Source organism: Bos indicus, chromosome 27, assembly GCF_029378745.1.
Source record: "Bos indicus isolate NIAB-ARS_2022 breed Sahiwal x Tharparkar chromosome 27, NIAB-ARS_B.indTharparkar_mat_pri_1.0, whole genome shotgun sequence".
Lineage (NCBI taxonomy): Eukaryota > Metazoa > Chordata > Mammalia > Artiodactyla > Bovidae > Bos > Bos indicus.
In genome coordinates, this window is record NC_091786.1 from 33536438 (window position 1) to 33559216 (window position 22779).

The window sequence follows — 22779 nt, forward strand, 5'->3', positions numbered from 1 at the left end:
AATTTACAAAAAAAAAGATTTTACAGCACTGTAAAAAATAAACGTGGCAAGTTTTTTTTTTTTCAATCGGGTGGTCTCGTCTGATTTGTCATTGTCCAGGTTTGCCAACCATTGCCATAGCTACTATTCGGTATTCAGTCGATACCAAAAAAGTGGATTCGTCACATCCCTAGTTTATAAACCAGTGAAACCCCAGAATCTTAAGGAGAAAAGCTGGAAACAGGTATTAAGCCTACGTGGTGTTCTCCAATTTACCAAAACGAACAAGACTTTTCACATGGAGGCACAGAGTAAGATCAACTCTAAGAGACACACACGCAGGCAGGCGCGCGCACACGCACACACACACAAACACAGGGGAATGCTTCAGTTTCACACAAATCATTGACTCAAGAGCGACAACAATGATTTACAGAGACACACAAAAATACATGAAGTACGAAGAATTCTTTAAAATTGGTTTTAATTGAGGAAAATGCAGAGCAACATTATAAATAACTCACCTTTTTGTAATCCAGTCTTCACTGTAGCCTGAGGAACTGTTTCAACCTGTTTTGGACAGAAAAATACAGCATGAGTAGGGAATTTTTCTTTCCTTCTGCTAAATTAACAGAGTGGGGGTGGGGGGAATAATATGGCCATCAATTTAAGTCATGATGAGCAATGAATGTATCTGAAATCTGGACATGGTCCCGTTTTCTGGGTAAAGCTGTCTCAGGGTCAGGGAGGGTTTCAGTCCGAGCTGCCTGTGCTGGGCGCCAAGGGACCACACTCAGCCACATGCGCTCGGGCAGCCCTCTCCCACTGCTTCCTCGGTGCCTGAAGACAACCCAGATGCTTTCCTCTGCATCTGGGAGGCAGGAGAGGGGTTGTTTGTACAAGCAGCCCCAGGGTTGCTGTAAGCTCCACCCACCCCAAAGAGGTTTAGGGTAATTTTTTACTTACTATGATACTCCTCTTTTACTTACTATGATAGGCTCCTCTGTCCATGGGATTTTCCAGGCAATAGTACTGGAGTGGATTGCCATTTCCTTCTCCAGGGGATCTTCCCAACCCAGGACTCAAACCTGGGTCTCCCGCATTGTAGACAGAGGCTTTACCGTCTGAGCCACCAGGGAAGTCCCACTATGATACTCAGGTTAATGCAACTCACAACCACTTTAAAGACCCTCCACACCTGCACTGGCATCTCAGTTGCTGGGAACCAGGACTCTCTCTGTAGAGAGTGCTATGGGCTCCATACAGCTGGAAGCTCAATACTTCTGCTGCTAGTACAAACTTAAATTTGCGACATTGCAAAAGCGCTTTCTTGAGTGTCTTATGAACAATGTCTTGATCCTACATTAGGACAGCAAGATCAGAAGTTACTCTGCCAAAGGATATGTAAAATGCGTGGTAACTGGAGGGCTGAACCATTGGAATTGAAGGAAGGATGCTCTTTGGAGGAGTTCCTGCTTAAGCTACAAACTGAATTTTAGTTTTCTTTGAGATGTGGTGAAATATGCATGTTGCAACACAGTTTGTAAATATTTAAGGATTATTTTAAGCTTTTTTAAAAATTTTTTTATTTTTTATTTTTTACAACAGGTAGAAAAAAGCATACAACAGAAGAGCTTTTACAAGATACAATTGGCGATACAAATATAAAATCTTCTGAATAATCACTGGTATTGTTCTGCTACTAACTAAACACAGTGCATTAACAATCTGTCCCGGTTTTGGTACTCATTCTCCTTATTAATTTTAGTCTGGCTGGTCACAGACTGAACTGGAGAACCAGCTGGCAAAGTCGCAACTTCATTTTGGTAAGGAATACTGTAGACCTGCAAGAGCTTAGAAAGATTTATTGGAATATAATTTCCTAAGTATGAAAGCTAATGATGATAAAAGAACATCAGATTAGTATACTATTTAAATTTGTATTAAACTATTTCTGAAAAAATTGTTTTACATGCTTGCTGATACCATGACGCACCCACAAAATCACCTCAAGTTTGGAAGTTTAAAATTCTGAAGGAAGTCATTTAAATAGAAAACTCCACATTCTTCTAAATGTATTTGAGTGGTTTTAAAAATAGAAAGCTTATTGGAACTAATACTATTCACAATTCTTTTTGTTTAATAGCAGCCGTCTGGTCTGTAAAAATGAATATCTTTTTAAACAATGAAGAGAAATTCTGACTGTGAGCTTAAGTTAAAGGAGTAATGGTTTCTAAAAATTTCTTTGAAAATGTAACTTAGTATGCCTATTACTACAATGATTACACTGGCTGAATACCCTTCAGTCAACATGCCCCTCCCTTTTTAAATAGTGTGTATCTGATAACCCAATAACAGGTGAGTGTCATTCTACTGGGAAAACAACATTCCAAAAAAATCTGTGATATCAGCAGAAAAACCAGATCATCTATGATTATGTTTCTTAAATAAAACTCTTACGGTTAATTTGATTTGTTTAAAAAATAAAATTAACACATACTAGCAGCTTAGGTCAAAAATTAAAATTAAAAAAAAAAAGGGGGGGGGGGACTGAGAGATGGTTCCAAATAAAAATCATGAAAACATGAAATCATTTTGCTCATAACAGAAAATTCAAAATAAATGAGAGGAATTTTTAAAAGTCTTGGACCACTGGTTTCCCATCTCCTGAAGCCTGACTGTTTTCTGTGAAAATGCTTGAAGCAGAATCACAGGGATGCTGTCTTAGAACTGGGTACTGGAATTCATCAGGGCAGAAGCATGAGATAGTCCAGAAGGGAAATCCAGTGTTGGGGAGGTCTCGCCTTCTTTTAAGGTACCAACATAAGCCACAACATTTACAAATACAAGGCTTTAACTCTCTACAGGTAGAAAGCCAACCTGCTCCTTTTTGATCTTCTTCTTTGGCACAACCTCAGTGGATTTCTCCGATTCAGAACGAGTTCTAATTGATCTTCTCTGCTGCTTCTTTTCTACTGAGCCTAAAAGATAATTTAAACAAGCAAATAAAAACTCACTCGAGGATGCCTTGACATTTAAATAATTAAGATCTGACCAAATTCCCTGCTTTTCTCATCCATTACCTTTGGTCTTGTAATTACAAATCATTAAAAACTATTAAAACACTTGGGAGTACACAGAAAACTGTAGGTTAAATTGTAAAGGCTGATAAGTTGAGACTAGGATTCATGAAAGACGCTAAACTATACAAATAAAGAGGAATTAAGTTTCTAAAAATTATACAGTCAAACTAAAATAGACGATCAACACTCGTAGGCAATAATAAGTGAAGGAATGAAGGGATGGCGGGAAATGTATGAAAACGACTGCATTCTCAGTTGACACTAGGAAGTAATGGTTCAAAATTTATTCAGTACTATGTATTTTGCATTAACAAATAAATTAATTCTACCTTTAAAATGCTTAACAGGGCTGGCTGCTGGATGTACTATTGTTATATTACTAACAACCAAAGAGAAAAAAGGAGGAAAAACACAAAAATGTGACGAATAATGAATCATTAATTTGACTATCAAGGGACTAGAATCCTTTAAAAATAGTCATGGAAAACTCACTGAAAAAATTTTCAAGCCTGTTAATATTAAATAGTGAAAAAAAGAAACTAAGAAGGTTTTTAAACAGTAAGAGTCTTTGCAATAAAACACATTATTTCAGTTCAGTCCCTCAGTCGTATCCAACTCTGCGACCCCGTTTTGGAAAGGATAAAACTGACATTTAAGGCCACAGTGTGAGAAAACACTAAGTCAGGAATGGATCCCAGAATGGTTCATTCTGTGACCCAAAGCAGGAAGAACGCTTTCCGCGCAGCTGTTCTCTGTCTTCTCAGCACTTGGCCCACCTGAACAGTCCTCACTAGATGATAACCACCTTGCAGAAGCTACCTCAATACAGGGTTCACATCACCTGTATACCTCTTGGCTTCATTAGTCTTGTCTAAGGGGAAACAGCTCTCATCACCTTTGTCGAAAGCCCAAAGAAGGATCCCATTACTTTTTCAGGGGCAGGAGCAGGCAGTTTGACAATAACGTATTGTTTCTGAGCTGTGCTTAATTAATTTCTAGCACAGAAGTCACAAAATGAATGTGTCCTTTACTCTCACTCTTCTCTTTACACTGATGGAAACATCAACTAAAACAAGAGGCATCCCACCCTCACAGACACCTGAGTATTCCAGAGATCCATATTTCGGTTTAGTTATCAATACTCAAGTACCTACCAGGAAAGAGGAAAATGAAACTAGAACTGCATAAGACAAACAAACAAACAAAAATCTTTGCTTATTTTGAGGATGACAACATATAATTGTTCCATCAAGGGCAAATGATATTTGATCTATTATCTTATAAAGATAAGGCAATGTGGTGACTCCTTCAAATTATTCTGAAAGCTACCCAAGGAACATATAAACTCTACTATGTTTAAAAACAACATTGGACTTCCCTGGTGGCCCAGTGGTTAAGGATCTGCCTTGCAATGCAGGCAGACACTGGTTTGATCCTTTGGTCCAGGGAAGATCCCAGATGCTGCTGAGCAACTAAGCCCATGTGCCCCAACTACGGAGCCTGTGCTCTAGACCCCGCAAGCTGCAAAACTACGGAAGCCTGCGTGCCTGGAGCCTGCAGCCAAAAGAGAAGCCGCTGCAATGAGAAGTCCACGCACTGTAACTGCAGAGTAGCCCCCGCTCATGACAACCAGAGAAAGCCCAGGTGCAGCAAAGAAGACCCAGCTCAGCCAAAAATAAAAATAAATAAAATTTAGATAAAATAAAAATACTAAAAATGGGAATTCCCTAGTGGTCCAATGGTTAGGACTCCGTGCTTCCACTGCAGGGGACACGGGTTGGATCCCTGGTCAGGGAGCTAAGATCACGCATGACATGTGGCACAGCCAAAAAAAAAAAACCCAACAAAACCTCAAAAATGAAAAAAAAAAAAAAAAAAAAAACCCTAAACAATGAAAAAGTATTCTGTTTATGTTCTAAGGGATAAGAAGTGAGCATCTCTGGATTTGGAAAATAGCATAGAGATCTTGTACAAATGCAAATATGATTCCTCAAACCACAGAAAAGAAGCAGTGCCACACATTCTAGGTAGCGCCTAAATTTACTGAGAAAAAGCCTGAGAATTCTCCATGAGTAGTTAACACCAACTGAGATGATGATGATGCAATCAGTTTCTGAAGGGAGACCAGGTCTCTTTTCTGACTTTTCAACCACAGAAGTTTTTTCACAAGGAGCAAAATGGTCATTTAAGGAGGCAAAATATGCTTATCAGCTACAGCTGGCAACCAAATTTAAACCAAGGTCAAAGCTTTAGACTGCTCATCTCTAAAGTAAGATCACAAAAGTCATTTACAATCTACTTACATATGTCTGCCTAGGGAAGAAACTGAACTTTTTCTCGATATAAAGAATAATAACTGGACTTTCCATGGTGGCTCAGTGGTAAAGAATCCACCTGCCAGTGCAGGAGACACGGGTTTGATCCCTGATCCGGGAAGATCCCACATGCTTCAGGGCAAGTAAGTCCCTGCACCACAACTACTAAGCCTGTGCTCTAGAGCCTGGGAGCCTCAACTACGTGCCCTAGAGTCTATGTGCCCTAGAGTCCACGTGCCCTCGAGCCCATGCCCTGCAACAAGAGAAGCCACCGCAACAGGAAGCTTGTGCACCACAAGTAGAGAACAGCCTCTGCTCTCTACCACTAGAGAAGAGCTGCGCAGCAATGAAGCCCCAGCACAGCCAACAAATAAAATCATTTTTTAAAAAAGAATTACAACCTTCCACAGCTTAAAAAAATAAAAAAAGGAAAGAAGAAAATTCACAGGAGAACTTAAATGGAAAGGACAACATGAAGATAAAATGTTCAGTAGCTGAGGGGAAGAAAACACCAAGCTCCATTAAAAGTCAAAGTTTAATATTGAAGATCAATCTAGTATTCTATGCAGAATTTACTTTCTCCCTAGTTTGGAGAAAAATGGATGTTTACTGATCCTCCTAGTCTAAGTATCATGCTGACATTCAGACAAATTACCACCCGTTCAGTGTAAAGAAAGATGACAAAACCTGGACCTAACTAAAAAGCACTGAGGCCAACCGTCTCGCGGCATCTAAGAAGGTAACAAAAGCGTTCAACTATGGCTAATTAATGCAGGATCTTCTAAGTCCATTATTCATTGCTTCAACATTGTAATTTCACTTTTTGTACAGGACTCTGAAACGACACAAGTTGCAAGTTCGGTTCTGGACTTGGCCACTCTCCCCTTGAATGCAGCCTCCTCTCCCAACTCATTGCCGGATGAAGGCTTCCTATTTACTCCGCCCCACTACGAATACGCCACCATCTCGTCCCATCCTGCAGGCCTGTCACTTTTTTTTAAAAGAAAAGTAGCCCAAGTTCTTTCCTGAATAATGTTTGTTTTTATTTAACTTTTGTAAGAAGAATTTTGACTCAAAATTTCCCTTACAAAAACATTTATCTCTTAGTGTCCCTCAATTACAGGTTTCCCTGAATTATTATTGATCTAAGATTACGACCTCAGGTCTCAAGACTTTAATCCTTTTGGACAATTATTTGGTCACTTCTTAGAGTCCAAAAAAATTTCAAAAGAACAGGGAAGGAAGTCCGAAAGGGAGAGGATATATGTATATGTATAGCTGGTTCACTCTGCTATACAGTAGAAAATAACACAACACTGTTTTAAAGCAACTATACTCCAAAAAAATTAAAAAAAAAAAAAAATAAAGAACAAAGTGAAACATACTCCTTTCTTCTAAGATTTCAAATGATCAAGTTAGTTGATATCTATTTCTTTTCTTGACAGCTGTATGCAGCAGTAATACTGTTATATAAACCAAACCAACCAGACACTCAATTTAAGTTACAAGTCAGTCTTTGCCTACTCCAAAGGCACAATCTTACTGAATATAGGCATTTCTCCTTTGAGTTACACTAATGTATCTTGGTTTTCAATTCAAGCTATTTGTTAATCAGAGAAGATTCTAATAAGAGAGTTAGGCCCGAGACCTCAGCTACCGATATCTAGCACACCTAAGGGAAATGGAAAAAGCGTGGGCATCCACCAATTTGAGTTCCACAGGGGATAAAGGAGGAAACAGAAGTGTGTATTAATACTGCCGGAAAAACTAAAGCTGTTATTTTCACACAGACAGATCATCAAATGATGCATCTAAGTCAGATATGTATAGATTTTATAACTATGCTCTTTTCATCATAGAATCCTATTATTTAAATTCCTATAGGAAAAATAACCATCACTGTTACTATCAATAAAGCTCTTTGGTCCCTAAACCATTCTCTATTGAAATAATTGCCTTTATAATTTGATTTTTTAAAAATACAACTTGATTCTGATAATGAAGGTTTCCTAGGAACACAGTTGCCATGTGATCATCCAGCAGAACCAAGACCTCAAATGGGTCTGTGTACTCTATACTCATACCCACCTGCAGAACCAGATGTTGCTTCAGGAGACGACATATTCTGAGTTGCCTTTTCATTCCTCTGGTTTGGTGTAGAAATTATAAGTCTGTCTTGTCCCCTGACACTTATTTCTGTTTTGTTACCAATTCCCTTTAAATAAGGCAAATTAAAAAAAAACAAACAGGTGATTACCAGACAAATGGCACTGCTGGCTTATAAAGATGGCTTAAGACCATCATAATGTGCTTGGATTTTATACGGTTTTTGATTGCAGTTACTTTATTATCCTTGCCATTATCAGAACAATTTTATTAAGTCATCAGGTTGTATTCTAAAATGTATGATGAGATTATTGGGGGAAAAAAAAAACTATTTGTTAAGCCCAGATGACAAATATCACTAAAAAAAAAAAACCCGTACTACCTATTCTTCTGTCAAAACCAAAACATTTTCTGGTCTGAATGGTCTCTTCCTTTACCCACATCGCAGTAAGAGAACTGTAGGCATTTTTATGTGGTAAAGTACTCTACTACATGGATAAAAATGCCAATGTGTCTTTGAAAGACAAGACTCTCCTTAGATCACAGTATGACCAAACTGTGCACCCAATAAACAATTTGGAGCAGACAGAAGTCCAATTTCAGTTCTGTCTCATTTTAGGTATTTTTTAATGCAGTGAAATAAAAGAGTGATTAATAAATATAGTATATGTATTTTTAAAGCCTTCATTTTTAAAATGTCAGTTTTACCTCAAATTTCATTTAAATAGCACTCTTTGGAGGGGGGTGACCAAGTTTGACTTGTGCATCCCAAAGCAGATAAAACCCAGCTCCAAGAATGAAGCCAATTCACATTCAAAAAGCACGCAAAGGATTTATTTGCTAGTCAAAGCTGTTCACAGAACCAAATGGGGACTATAACTTAAGTTTTTCCATGGAGCTTCACCTTAGTGAAATTAGTTGACTCTGTAGGCAGAAACAGGTTAACAGAGGACATTTACACCTGGGGAAAATTTATCACTGATGAGGCGCCCCTATATTTATTTATTTTAATGAGCATGTGACACTGTTAAGAAATAACCACAGAATTCTTCAAAACTTGTACACATCCATGCATGTGAGCTCAGTTGCTAAGTCATGTTCGACTCTTTTGCAACCCCATGGACTGCAGCCCACCAGGCTCCTCTGTCCATGGGATTTTCCAGGCAAGAATACTGGAGTGGGGTGCCATTTCCTTCTCCAGGGGGTCTTCTCGACCCAGGGATCAAACATGCACCTCCTGCATTGGCAGGCGGTTCATTACTGAGCCACAAGGGAACCCCACACAACCATGAGGAGTCACTAAATTGAATACACAAGCCCACGGTTACGGGGCGGGCTGGGAGGGTAGTGAAGAGGTATATTAAAAATGACAAATGTTATAAAAGTTTTAAAGCCTTAAACTGTAAGTGCCCTGACTGGAGGCGCAGGGCGGGCTGAAGAAGGCATTCTGTCTGAACAGGCTGAATTCATGCCCCTACCCAGGCTATCACCATGGTTCATTGTGACAGGACACACACAGCTCTGGTATTTCCCTAAAATGCATGAGCACCCCAAGCCAACGTGAGCCGAACAAAATTGCTGGTGCCACCAAATGGATCAGCAGGTACAATGCTTACAATGGTTAATTCAGATAAATGACAGAGATGATTTAATCAGAAACATACTTTGCAACTAAAAAAAAAAAGCTAACCACACAAACTAGAAATGGGCAAAGTGCCCAGTTTTTTCCCATAATTTTAGGGAGCTGAGCTCAATTTTGGCTGCACAGCTCAAGATTAATCTAGTACAGATGGGGATATTACAAAAGAGGGGGGGAAAAAGAAGGAAAACAAAGCCTTTTTGCCTATGTCCTTTTTGTCCCCATCTTAAACATAGTAAACTGACTGTACATTTCAAGTGTGGTGAATACAAAGGGTATTTAGATGATGACCTTGTGTTATCTGGGTTGTTTTTTTTTTAAATGCCAACACTGACTACTTACTAGACACCTGGGTTCCCCCAGAAAACCCATGAGAAAAGGAGATACCTTCGTCGAATAAACAAACTGATCGATAAACTTCCCATCTCCTGTAGCATTCTGCAGAGCAAACACTTGTTCAATTTTCACCACGGGAGACATGTTACACTTCTGCAAGTCCAGGCTCCCTTTGTGCATGGTGATGGATGCTGGTAGGGATTTCCTCGCTGCCGCGGTTTTCCAGGCCACCTTCACGGGAGGGGGCTCGTCCTCGTCCACGCCCGTGTGCCGCCGCTGGCTGTGTCTCCGCATTTCAGTACCTGAGGGCGAGGAGGCTGCCTCCCCGGCGTTGGTCTGTTCTGGCTGCACATTGAGCACCGACCTCGGTCTTCGGGGCTTTTTCACTTCGGCTTTGGAGACAACGTTCTTTTTTGCTTGGGATAAAGTCTCCTCGGGCTGTTTATCAATATAGATGAAAGTGTACTGTTCTATCCTCTCCTCCCGGGTCATGGTCAGCGCTTTCTCGGCGTGGGCAATGCCGATGTCCCACTGGGCACGTTCTCTCTGAGGCCGCGGTTTCCGAATCTGGAAAGAAAGATGCAGGCATTAGGGAACACGCTTTATTCTAACTGGGCTTCCCTGGTGGCGGAGTTGGTAAAGAATCTGCCTGTAATGCAGGGGACCCAGGTTTGATCCCTAGGTCGGGAAGGTCCCCTGGAGGCGGGCATGACAACCCACTCCAGTATTCTCGCCTGGAGAATCCCATGGACCTAGGATCCTGGTGGGCTACAGTCCATGGAGTCGCAAAGAGTCAGACATGACCGAGCGACTAACACTTTATTCCAACAGGGACATTGAAACCCATGCGTATTTCCCATGTGGTCTTATAGTCTTTCCAGGTGTGCATACACACCTTCAGGGTCTTCAGGCAAATAAAGGAAATGTTCTGAGCCTGTAATTCTGATGGATCCGTGCTACTACCGAGGACACGCAGGTCCACTCTCTCTGATGGTAAACCCTTCCCTGTCGCCCACTCTGCTGGACGAGTCCCTCCAAGGAGTTGTCCTCTTCACATCACAGTCATAAAAAGCTAGTAATGATGATGGCGGAGAGAAGGAAGGTGACAGAAATGATTGCTTTCAGTGGCCTAGGAAACACAAACATTAAAAACGTCACCCTCAAGCTCAGGGGTGCTGCACAGACCACAACAGAGCTAAGGGAGGGGCAGAGAACCAGTGTTTGGAGCTATGCGGCCGGCTTGTGCCAGGATGCAAACCGGGTGCAGAGAAAGGAGAGCCCCGAGGAATGCGTGACAGTCGACAAGACATGAGAAGACAGGAACGTATGAGGGGAAAAATAAACCTGAATCACAGTTTCCACAGTCCTGATCAGACGACTGGATTGGCAAGACAGTTAAGAAAATTTTGAATAAAGGTATGTGAATGACCAAAACAAGCAGGAATTAGCCAGGGAGCTTAGACTGAGGGAGCCAGAAATTAGCTAATGGAACCATCAGATAGTATAGTATGTGTCAAACAATGACATTTAAATTTGTAACATGTTACAGAATGTTTAATAAAAGTCATCAAAATCCTCTGAAATAATATTAGCTTACTGTGAAAACAGAACACATTTCTGAATCACCAGAGGCCCACACTAAATTAGTTGAGTTAAAAAACTCAACCAGACACATTATCAAGAATACAGGTCCAAATTCTAATGTGTCCACCACCACGTCATCTTTGGTTCCATCACTAATGTGACCTTGGCTGAACCAACTACTCAAGCTTTTTGTGCCTCAATCTCTTCATCCGTAGAAATAGGAATAATAGTCTCTACACCTCATTGACATTGTAATGAAGATTAAATGGATTAACACATAAATATAATGCTTAAAAAAGTGCCTGTCTCAGTGTAAATACTAAATATTTTTAAAACTTTACTTTCATAGAACAATTTTGCTAAACAAGCATAAAGGGGAATTAGGGCAGGATGCTGAAATTAAATGAAAAGAATAGAAATCTCTGACAATATTCACATTTCACTAGCATCTATTAGACTTTATGCATTAGAATTCAAAATAGAAGCCAAAATTGTATTAAGCAGAAAAAGTTTTTGAGAGGACTGTGATGTTGTTTATATGTAAAATTTGACACAGTGATAATAAATTATTAAAATTGAACTTAGAGGACTAAAATAAATCATTGTAATTGCCTGAATTCAAGTATGAAAAGCTCTACTAAATTATTAAGTCCTTTAAAATCCGTATTCAGTTGACCATGCTTCTATGTCATCAGTCACCTTCTGCTTTTCAGAGTGATTGCTGGCTTGTCTGGTCGCTTCAGCCAGTAGTTCCTCATACTGTTTGTGGCCTTTATACTCTCGGACCCGCTTCTCATGAACCCACGCCCTCTCTGGCTGGTTGCTAAAAAACTGGACGTGATACTCCCGGGCACCTGCAAGCAGAAATTCTTGTTAGTCATTTCACGGCATAAGCAGCCACGTATATTTTGCCAAAAATGTGAACCTAAGCTGGGTTCCCCGGTTTACTCTGATTAAAACTTGTAATTTTTGGATCATCCAAAGATGCAATCCAACATCTACCAATGACACAACTAATAGCTACTATAAAAATCACCTCAAACGATTAAAATTAGTACAGTGAGTTTTAAGAAGAAAAAAATATTACAAATATTCTGCTCATTATCAGATTTGTTACCTTGGTTACACGATGTATTTTCACAGGCCTCAAACCTTTTTACAAACAAATCTGGGTATAAATAATTTTTCCCTCAAAAAAGGCATATTTTCTTGGACTTTTAAAAGCTAAGAGCTGATCAAACTGCTTTTCTCTTGACATAAAAGTGTGGCTGAAACTCCAGTACTTAACTACCTGATATGAAGAACTGACTCCTTGGAAAAGACCCTGATGCTGGGAAAGACTGAAGGCAGGAGGAAAAGGGGATGACAGAGGATGAGATGGTTGGATGGCATCACTGACTCGATGGATATGAGTTTGAGCAAGCTCTGGGAGTTGGTGATGGACAGGGAGGCCTGGCGTGCTGTAGTCCATGGGGTCGCAAAGAGTCAGACACGACTGAGCGACTGAACTGAACTGAAAAGCGTGGCACACAGACCCAGGAGAAGAGGAGAGGTTGCAGAGATCCCCAGGCTCCCATGAGGTCAAAACCTTTGTCACTGTAATGAAGAAGATGTCTTTTTTGAGATGTTGACATGTGCAGTCGATACGGCAAGAGCAAGCTGGGTCAGACTGCTGGTATCTCAGCACAAATAAAGGCAGCGAGTGACTCCAAATTACACTGGTGTTGTATCCTTCACAGTCACACGCTGGCAGTTTAAAAAAAAAAAAAGGCCAGTTTTACTTAATGCCCTTGATGAAGCAGTAAAAATGATTAATTTTACTACATCTCAACCCTTTGAGTTTGAGATAGTGAAGGACAGGGAAGCCTGGTGTGCTGCAGTCCATGGGGTCGCAAACAGTCAGACACGACTGAGCAACTGAACAACAACAACGTCTCGACCCTTGAACATACGTCTTTCTCATATTCTGCGTGATGACACAGGAAGGGTGTAAATCACTTCTGTGCACTTCAGATATGATGGCTGTCAAGAGGGGAAAAATTTTTGTGATTGAACTGCATGGTGACCCGGCCACCTCTTCACAGAACACCATTTTTACTTGAAAGAATGACTGCGAGGAAAACTAGGTTATTGGAACTTCAGAGTTTGGCAGATATTTTCTCAAAAATGAACAAACAAGTTTTTCACTTCAAGAAAAACAACTGATGGTGTTTGTTGCCAATAATAAAATTTGATCTTTCAAGAAAAATTAGAATATTGGAAAACTAGTATCTGTCCCTAGGAATTTTCCAACTTCTCAGTAATCAAAGAATTTTCTGATGAAATAAGTGGTGACTTAAAGAAAGTGATTTTTTAAAACTATCTATAAAGGAATGTGTCAACATTTGGAAGATAGGCACAAAATATGTTTTAAATGGCTAATATATGATGTTCTAAGTCATAAAAGGCAAAGATCCACTCAAAGTATAAGACAGAACCAATGGATTTTAATGTCATGAAGTACAAAAAGTTTATTGACAGGATTTCAGATTCCATATTGCAACTGACCCACTTCTTGCTGAGTAGGGGTGTAATATCAAAGAAATAGGTCCACAATTATCTGAAAAGGCTATTCAAACACTTCCCTTTTCCGACTACACATCTGTGTGAAGCCAGATTATCTTCCTTTTCTTCAGAGCAACAAACCATAATAGGCTGAATGTAGAAGCAGATACAAGAATCTAGTGTTTTCAGTTAAGCAATTGGCAAAAATGTAAAAATACCATTCTTCTCAATTTTTTTGCTTGAGAAAATATTTTTCATAAAACATGAAAAATTTCTGCAAATAACAGAGTATATTTTCTTCTAATTGGTAAATATTTTAAACTTTCTCAGCTCTAACTTTTAAATTAACATAAACAGTAATTGATATAACCTATATAAAGCTAAAGTGTTTAGAGTCCTCACATTTCAAGAGTAAAAGGGGTTCTGGGACCAAAACATCTGAGAACCATAGCTCTCCAGTGGTGCTACTCTTAGACTGGTTCCCAGGATAAGTATGCTACAAAACAGAGACGCTAAGAGTGAGCCTTTAGAAACTATGATAATTTGACACTGCATGATATCTAGGCTCACAATCAGGGATTCTGTGTGTGTGTGTGCTAAGTGGCTTCAGGCATGTCTGACTCTCTGTGACCCTACGGACTGCAGCCCGCCAGGCTCCACTGTCCATGGGATTCTCCAGGCAAGAATAGTGGAGTGGGTTGCCATGCCCTCCTCCAGGGATCTTCCCGACCCAGGAATCAAATCCACATCTCTATGTCTCCTGCACTGGCAGGCAGGGTTCTTTAGGACTAGTGCCGCCTGGGAAGTCCCCAGGGATCCTGTACTGTATATTTTTTTTTTGAAAGGGGAGGCTTTTCATTTCTCTAATAGTTAATTTTATCATATTGGATAAACCTAGAGTTTGTCATATAGAATGAAGTTCCATATCTGGAGGATGAGACTGGGCACCTCTGGCTTCTGACCAAATGTATTGTTATAAGCAGAAAAAGCATTTCAGTTTTAACTTTTAAACTTAAAATGAGAAAGACCTAAACGATAAAATACAACTTAAAATAGGTATCCGATCCAAACATCTTTCAATGTGCTTTTCAAAGAATTATCTCTTTATGTGTGAAAACCGTTAACTATGTTTTCCAATGCTAAGAATCTGACTAATAGCAATACTGACTAAAAACAATATGGAAACCAAAGATTACTGTATAAAATTCAAGGTAAATTTTACAAAGCAGTTTAGATAATAAGCAACACAAAATGCTTCTCAGGTATCACGTGTAGAGTGTAATCACCAAAATCAAGTTTTATATTGTGTTTCTGGTTTTCAGAAAAACTGTCAAAAAACTACTTCATTTAAAACTGCACTGCACAGGCATGCAATGAAATATTATCTTGCAATAAAAAGAGACAACATAGATGAACTTCTAACCGTGGTGCTAAGTGAAAGAAACCAGACCTAAAAGGCATCATATCGTATGACTTGATTTATATGAAATGTCCAGAAAAGGCAAATCTACAGAGATGAAAAGTAGTTAGTGGCTGCTCAGGGCTGGGGGGTGAAAGTGGGGGATGAGGAGTGACTGCTAATAGATACGGGACTTCTTTTTTGGGTTGATGAAAAAAAGTTTTCAGATTAGATTGTGGTGAAAGTGAAAGTCACTCAGTCACTTCCAATTCTTTGCGACCCCAAGGAATAGTCCACGGAATTCTCCAGGCCAGAATACTGGAGTGGGTTGCCATGCCTTCCTCCAGGGGATCCTCCCTTTCTCCCTCATTGCAGGCAGATGCTTTACTGTCTGAGCCACCAGGGAAGCCCAAGAATACTGGAGTAGGTAGCCTATCCCTTTCTCCAGTGGATCTTCCCGACCCAGGAGTTGAACTGGGGTCTCCTGCATTGCGGGCAGATTCTTTACCAGCCGAGCCACAAGGGAAGCCCATCGGGTCATGGTGATGGCCGCATAACTGTAAATGTGCTAAACACCACCAGATTGCACGCTCTAAAAGGGTGAACTTTACGGCACGTAAAACGTATCTTGGGAAGGCTATTACTTCAAAAACTACTGCAGAAAAGAGAAAATTGAAGATATTATCAGAAGGTACATTTTTGAAACCTAAATTCTCAGATTTTGGTTTCCTCAATAGTACAAACAAAACTCAGTTTTTCCAGCACTAAAGTACTGAGGACCAGACCAGATTAATTCATAAAATGAATGCAAATACTTCCTTTGAAATACAAGATGAGGCATAAATTGTACCTTCCTTTGTATCCCAGAAAAAAAAAAAATTTCTTTATATAATCCCAAAAGGCTGGTTTTCTAAGGGGAGAGAACTGAGGAACCACAGCTCTCACGTAATGCAGGATCTCAGAATGCTCTGGAGGCCCAGACACGCACTGTTTTATCTAAGAAGGCTTGTCCCTCTTGGGAAATCCTTGTCCCTGTCTTCTCTCATTCAAGATATTCACAGATTATTAAAAGTGCAAGGCACTTCAGAGATTAATAGTCTAACACTCTTACTACATAAATGAAGGAACTAGGACTGCCTTCCTCAGCCTCTATAACTCATGAGCAGGGGGTTCAGTTATTTTCTCCCCTTATTATACACTAGCGGTTAAGAGTGAAGGTGATGGAGGAAGATTCCTTTGAGACTCTATTTACAGATCTGAAGCAAGATGATATTAGGCCCTGCTTCACAGTGTTGATGCCACAAGGGCTGCTTAAGAACACATACAAAGGAGCTGTTTTTGTGTTGTTGGTTTTTTTTTGGCCATGCCACACAGCATGTGGGCTCTTAGTTCCCTGACCAGGGATCAAACCTGCACTCCTTGCACTGGAAGTGTAGAGTCTCAACCACTGGACAGCCAGGGAAGTCCTACAAAAGAACTGTTCAACAGTGTGCCTTGCACAAAAGTGGACATTCAACAATGTACTTTTTAAAAAACTTCATAATTTTGTCCTGGGTTAACACTGTGTGGTAGTTTCAGGTGCACAGCAAGGGACGCAGCCGCACATGCCCACGCCTCCATCCTCCCCAGACTCCCCTCCCACCCAGGCTGCCACGTGACACTGAGCAGAGCTCCCTGTGCTGGACAGTAGGTAATGTTCCTTTTTTTTAAACTTCTGCCCCACTGATGCTTCCAGTCTCCCCAACCGTTAATCAGTGCACTATAATGACAAGATGATTGTCTTCTGCATCTGGCTGGATCCCTTGCTGGGCAGCACAACAGTTGCAAATATGGCAGATCTCATCACAAATCTGACTTGTCGGACCTTTTTCCGCCTCATAACAGTGAACAGGCACCAATATAGGAAGTTTAAAATGAGAAAAAAAGAAATAGGTGCAAACTTGTCACAGGCAATAAGGGACTGACAAGTGATTCCACAAAGCAAATATCCAGAAATAAATTCCAAACTCCAACCTTCCTTTGGCTACTAATAAGCAAGTCCATTCCTAGGAATCTACCCTATAGATTTTGGTCAAACATCTTCTTAACATTTATTAACATTCCTAAGGTAGGATTCTATGCCATTCAAAGTATACTTATTTATCACATTGAATATTTAGGGATGTTTCAGTAAATTTACAGATTTGAAAATGGAGTAAAAAGAAAGTTTTTAATTAAAAATAAACAAAACCTCAAAAAACCACAAAAATAAAATGGGAGTTAAGGAGGAAAAAAGCATCTCACAAAATTTATCAGGGTTAAAAGCACCTCTTTGAGTAAAAAATTAGTACCCACAGGCATCAAAGATGAAACAAAAATGTTCAAAGAAAGCTTGGCCCAAATGTCTTTAAGCTCACATAAGGTGTTTCATTACTTACAGGTCTGCTTTCTTTTGGAATTCATACCAGAGGACAGTCAGATTAAGGTTTGTTTGTTTTTAAAAAAGAAATGTGAGAGAAATTATAAAACAAACATAGGATGTTTCAAGGGAAAACAAGGACTATGTCAGCTGTAGAGCCTCTGCCAGTTAAGATAACCGTTGTTATTACACAGTTCATCAAAAACTGGCATTGAGGTATAGCTTTGATCCCTGGGTCGGGAAGATCCCCTGGAGGAGGAAATGGCAACCCACTGCCGTATTCTTGCCTGGAGAATCCCACGGACAGAGGAGCCTGGCGGGCTACAGTCCGGGGGTCGCACAGACTTGGACACTACTAAGCACGAGTGCACACACACATATGTGTTTTTGTGGTGTCAGATTATATTATCATGTATGTACTTTTATATTCATAATAACCCTTAAGAGTCACTTTTTTGCCCCAATACCCATTCATGCCTCTTCTTACCTCTTGTGTTAATTTTGGTGTGCACCTCAAGTTGGGGGTCACTGGACACCATGCAAGGCCACCAAGGATAGGTTCCCACCTTAGACCAAACAAGATCGCCGACCTGGAACTTCACACCAGCGGACGCCTCTGCTGTTGGAACAGAAGGTAGCATCGGCTGAACCTGTAGGAAAAGGTCATAAAAAACTGTCAGTAGAAAAGAAACTTTTAAAAAGAAAAATGTACAAAATACATCAAACATGCTAACCATGGAAAATTTATCTTCACTCATACTTTTGTCTGATGCCTGCTATCCATATCTAGCAAAAGGGAAGAGAGGAGGAAAATAATTAATAAGCCCCACCCCAAATATTAAAATTAGGATGGATGGTTTCTATCGCCAAATTATTGATAAGTGATCTCAAAAATTCACAAGTATGAAAAAATGGTCATAGATTTTAAAAGAAAGTAATTCCCTAAAAAAAAAACAAAACTGCCTCTTAAGCCAGCTCCAAGATGTATTTCAGTAAAATTCCTGAAGTAATAATCGGTGCTATAAGTGTCCTGATTTAATCACTCTGCACCCACCTTCTCATACCACGTTTGGTTAGACAGTATTCACTAAGCCACTCACCGGGGTCTCCTCTTTCAGCACTGGGTCTTCTCTTGGTTTTTCTGATACAGGGTCAACCCTCTCATTTGGTCTCTGGGTGAAAAGAATAAAATGGCAGCAAACCAAAGAACAGTGACACACATATAAACAGAAAGCGAAACAGGAAATCAGGCACATACGTTAACTGAATAATGTGAGGAGTATAACGTCCACAGCATATGACACTGTGTCTTAACATCCCATGTCCACTCTACACCACAGCCAATGCTCCTACTTCTTACGCTATCCATTTAAAAACTTAATTTCTTAATCTGTTGAGTCTCATTTTTTTTTAACCTATCAGAGGACAGAAAAATGGGCACTCTGAGATTGCTAGTAAGAAGTAACTTGGAATTTTTCTAGAGAACAATTTGGTAATATGTATGAAAAGCCTTAAATTTTCAGACTCTGACCCAGCAAATCCATTCTAAAAATGTATACTGAAAAAGCACTGATACATACATATATACACACAAACATACATACAAAGACAATCACATTGGTGATTTTACAAGAGCAAATACTAGAATTAGTCTGGATGTCCAAAAGTACAGAGTTAACTAAATAAACTGTAATACAACTAGTTAGTAGAATTTTAATACGAATTTTTAAGTGACACAGAAAAATAACAATATAATGTTATTTGTAAACAATAAACTGCAAAGCAGTTTGTATAATGTGATTCCAATCCTGGAAAAATAATTTTTATGTGTACAGGAAAAAAAAGAGTAGAAGGATACCACCAGAAGACAGACTACATGATTTTCTGGATGTGCTTTTCTATATTTGTCAAATTGCCTACAATAACATCACATTACTTTCCTATTCATAAAAACCTACAAATACGTTATTTAAACGTTGATTTCTACACACCTTTGAGGAGGCAATTTGGGAGCAAAACTCAAAACAAACTCTTTAGTTTAACAATTGTATTTTAGGAACTTGTCCTATAGAAATAAACAAAGTGAGAAAATCTAGGCACAGGGATGGTGACTGCAACACGATCTCAAGTCAGTAACCCACACCCCTCAACATCGTCCTGTTATTTAAAAACAGCCTGTAAGGACTTCCCTGGTGGTCCAGTGGTTAAGAATCTGCCTGCCAAGCGCAGGAGGCACGGGCTTGATCCCTGGTCCAGGAACACTCCACGTGATTCAGAACAGCTAAGCCCAGGAGCCTAGAGCCCATGCTCTGCAACAAGAGAAGCCCTCACACTGCAACTGGGGAAAGCCCGTGAGCAACCAAGACCCAGTGCAGCCAAAAAAATAAAATTAAAAAAATATTTTAAAAAATAACCTGGACATGCCTTGAAAAATATTTGATACATTGTACAATAAATTGATTATAGAGTAGTTATGTTTGAGGAAGGAGATTAGGAAAATGAGGAGAAAAGACAGATACCTGTATATTGCATTTTCTGTAAAAAGCAATTGCTTTTGTAATTTAAAATGTTCAAAAACTTTTCTTACTTGTCAAAGAACAGAATTTAATGTAGATGACTTAAAAAAAAGAGAGGTCTAAGAGACCATTCACTTAGGTCTAATTTCACTTAGAAACTATGGCTAATTCTAGAAGTTACTTATTCTCCATTCAAGACATTTAAGATACTGCTATAAAAACAAAGTTTTATTAAGTAAAAGAAACTGTGAAAATTGTTAGGAAATGATAAGCGAGACTCATATGCCAATCCCCACGTGTCGGTCGTTCACTGGACAGCGCCCAGAGTTCCTGGCCTGTTCTAGAAGCTGGTGTGCAATGGCAAAACATACAGATGTGACGCCTGACCTCAAAGAGCTCACAGGTGGGTAGGACAGACAGACAGACAAACATGAAGCACGGTTAGTCACTCAATCATGTCTCACTCTTTACAACCCCATGGACTATAGCCCACCAGGCTCCTCTGTCCATGGGATTCTCCAGGCAAGAATACTGGAGTGGGTTGCCATTCCCTTCTCCAGGGGATCTTCCCAACCCAGGGATTGAACCCTTGTCTTCTGTGTCTTCTGCGTTGCAGGTAGATTCTTTACCCGCTGAACCATTTGGGAATTCAACACAAACATACACTCATACAATGTACGAAGAGAAGTTAACAGTGTATGGGCATGCAGCTATCAGGAAAAGCCTCTCTGAGAAAGTATAATCTGAACCAAAAGAAGAGGAGTTGTAGTCCAGTAAAAAAAAGTGGGGGAAAGAACATTCCAGAGAATAGCAGCATGTGTGAAGTCTCCGAGGTTAAACAAAGGTAGGAACTTCAAAGGAGCCCTTACGGCAGCCACAACTGCCCCAAAGAGGAGAGAGGTTACAAAACAGGAGGGGAGGAGGCGACCTCACCAGGGCCTTGTGAGCCATGTTCAAGGGTTTTATCTCAAGTGCAATGAAAGCCTCAGAGGAGGATTAGGGGGAGAAGTAACACGTGCCAATTTCTGTTTTAAAACGATCGTGTTAGCTGTTGTGTGGAGAATATCTTGGAAAGAAGCGAGAGGGGAGGCGGGATGTTTAATGAGGAGGCTACTGAAAATACTGGAAGTAGCCCGCGTGGAAGAAGGCAGTGGCGGCACTACGTGAACTCTGTCTGATCGTCCGTGGCGGTGCTATGACTGGCTAATCCGATAGGACTCACTCACTGAGCAGGAGACAGAAACCTATGTTCAAGTGAGAATTCCCCCCCTCCCACCCCCGGTCACTGGTGTGACGAGGCAGTTTAAAAATACTGTCCACATTTGCATAAGCAGCTTCATTTCAGTCCAAAGATATAGAGCAAGCCTTGACCTCAGCTTCTGAATTCTCAAGCTACAGCAGGAGGACAGGGCCACCTGGGCAAGCCTGTGTGTAGCTGGGAAAGCAAGTCCTCCTCCTCCCCTGCCTTCAGTCTTGGGGATGTCGGAGCGTTCGCAAGGACCTTTAACTCTGAGGCCAGACAGATAAGGAGTGACTCATCTCTGCCAGATGATGGAATCCTACTATTGTAAGAGCTGATCTGAAGCTCATAAACATTTCTCCCTTTCTGGATTAAAGACAGGATTTCCTTCAAAATCTTTATATTATTCAAATGTCTTATCTCTTCCTGATTTTCCTGGTTGGTTCCAGGTTGTTTGCCTTTCCTTTAAATGAAAGTCGCTCAGTCGTGTCCGACTCTTTGCAACCCCATGGTCTATACAGTCCATGGAATTCTCCAGGCCAGAATACCGGAGTGGGTAGCCTTTCCCTGCTCCAGGAGATCTTCCCAACCCAGGGTCTCTTGCACTGCAGGTGGAATCTTTATCAACTGAGCCATCAGGGAAGCCTGCCTTGCCTTCAGGCTGGCTTGAAACAAAGTTAAAATCATTCAAAGAACTAAGTTTTTTTTTTTTTTTTTAATAAACACAGTCATTTTAAAAGGAAAGAAATGACAAGGGAGAAAAAGAAGCCTAAGAAGATTTATTCTAAACTTTCAAACTATAAAAATAGAAGAAAAAAAAAGTCAAATAAAGGTGCTGCAATAATAGAACGTGAATATACATTGCAAAACGTGCTAACATGTGAACAAAGCAGAAATATCTAGGAGGCGTTTGGAGATCTGAGACTTGAGCTCAAAAGAAAGGTAAAGAGAGATAACATATTACCACAAACATCAATTAAGAAGGGGAGTTTTTAAGATGAAATGGTCAATGGCAGTCAAATGCTTAGGAGTCAAGAAAAATAAGGAGTCAGAAATTGCCAACAGATAAAATATTGCTGGGTATAAAATCCACTTTCCTTCGACTGTTCAAAAGATAGATAAGCTTAAAAGAGATTAAAACCAAACAGGGACTGAAGATACCTTTTTGGTACTAACAGTGCTGCTTTAGGAAGAGAAAGCATCAGAGAAAAAGATGACAGTGAGCGAACTCTTCATAGCTTTAGAGTCATCTTAATTTCAAGTGAATGATTTTTATGGGTATACAATCTCTTTACATTTTTAGCTGATTTCACGTGGAAAGACCTTTTTTTTCCAGTAAAGAATCATAGGAAATTTCTTAATCTGGTAGAAAAAAATATGCTAATGGCAGCTAAAATAAAATTCTATTGCCCTAAATATTCCTTTCAAAAAAACTGGGGGAATTCCCTGGTGGTGCAGTGATTAGGGCTCGGGACTTTCACTGCCAACACCCGGGTTCAATCCCCGGTCAGGGAACGAAGATCCTGCAAGCCACGCAGTTCTAACCACACACACACACACACACACACACACACACACACACACACACACACACACACACGCACACACGCACACACGCACACACGCACACACACACACAT

General features: G+C 40.1%; 1 protein-coding gene across 6 annotated transcripts in view; it reads right to left on the reverse strand.

Annotated features, from left to right (window-relative positions):
* The window catches only part of NSD3 (nuclear receptor binding SET domain protein 3), a 99543-nt gene that overhangs the window by 37122 nt on the left and 39642 nt on the right, over nucleotides 1-22779 (reverse strand). For 4 of the 6 annotated variants that reach the window (XM_019953262.2, XM_019953265.2, XM_019953263.2 and 1 more), the window contains exons 3-9: nucleotides 18484-18555; nucleotides 17871-18033; nucleotides 11742-11896; nucleotides 9510-10025; nucleotides 7466-7592; nucleotides 2860-2960; nucleotides 504-549 (exon numbers count right to left, since the gene is read on the reverse strand). In XM_019953262.2, the coding sequence (XP_019808821.1) occupies nucleotides 504-549; nucleotides 2860-2960; nucleotides 7466-7592; nucleotides 9510-10025; nucleotides 11742-11896; nucleotides 17871-18033; nucleotides 18484-18555 (1180 nt within the window). Of the gene's footprint in view, nucleotides 1-503; nucleotides 550-2859; nucleotides 2961-7465; nucleotides 7593-9509; nucleotides 10026-11741; nucleotides 11897-17870; nucleotides 18034-18117; nucleotides 18170-18483; nucleotides 18556-22779 lie in introns of all 6 variants that reach the window. The other 2 variants (XM_070781401.1, XM_070781400.1) reach the window with 2 other exon arrangements.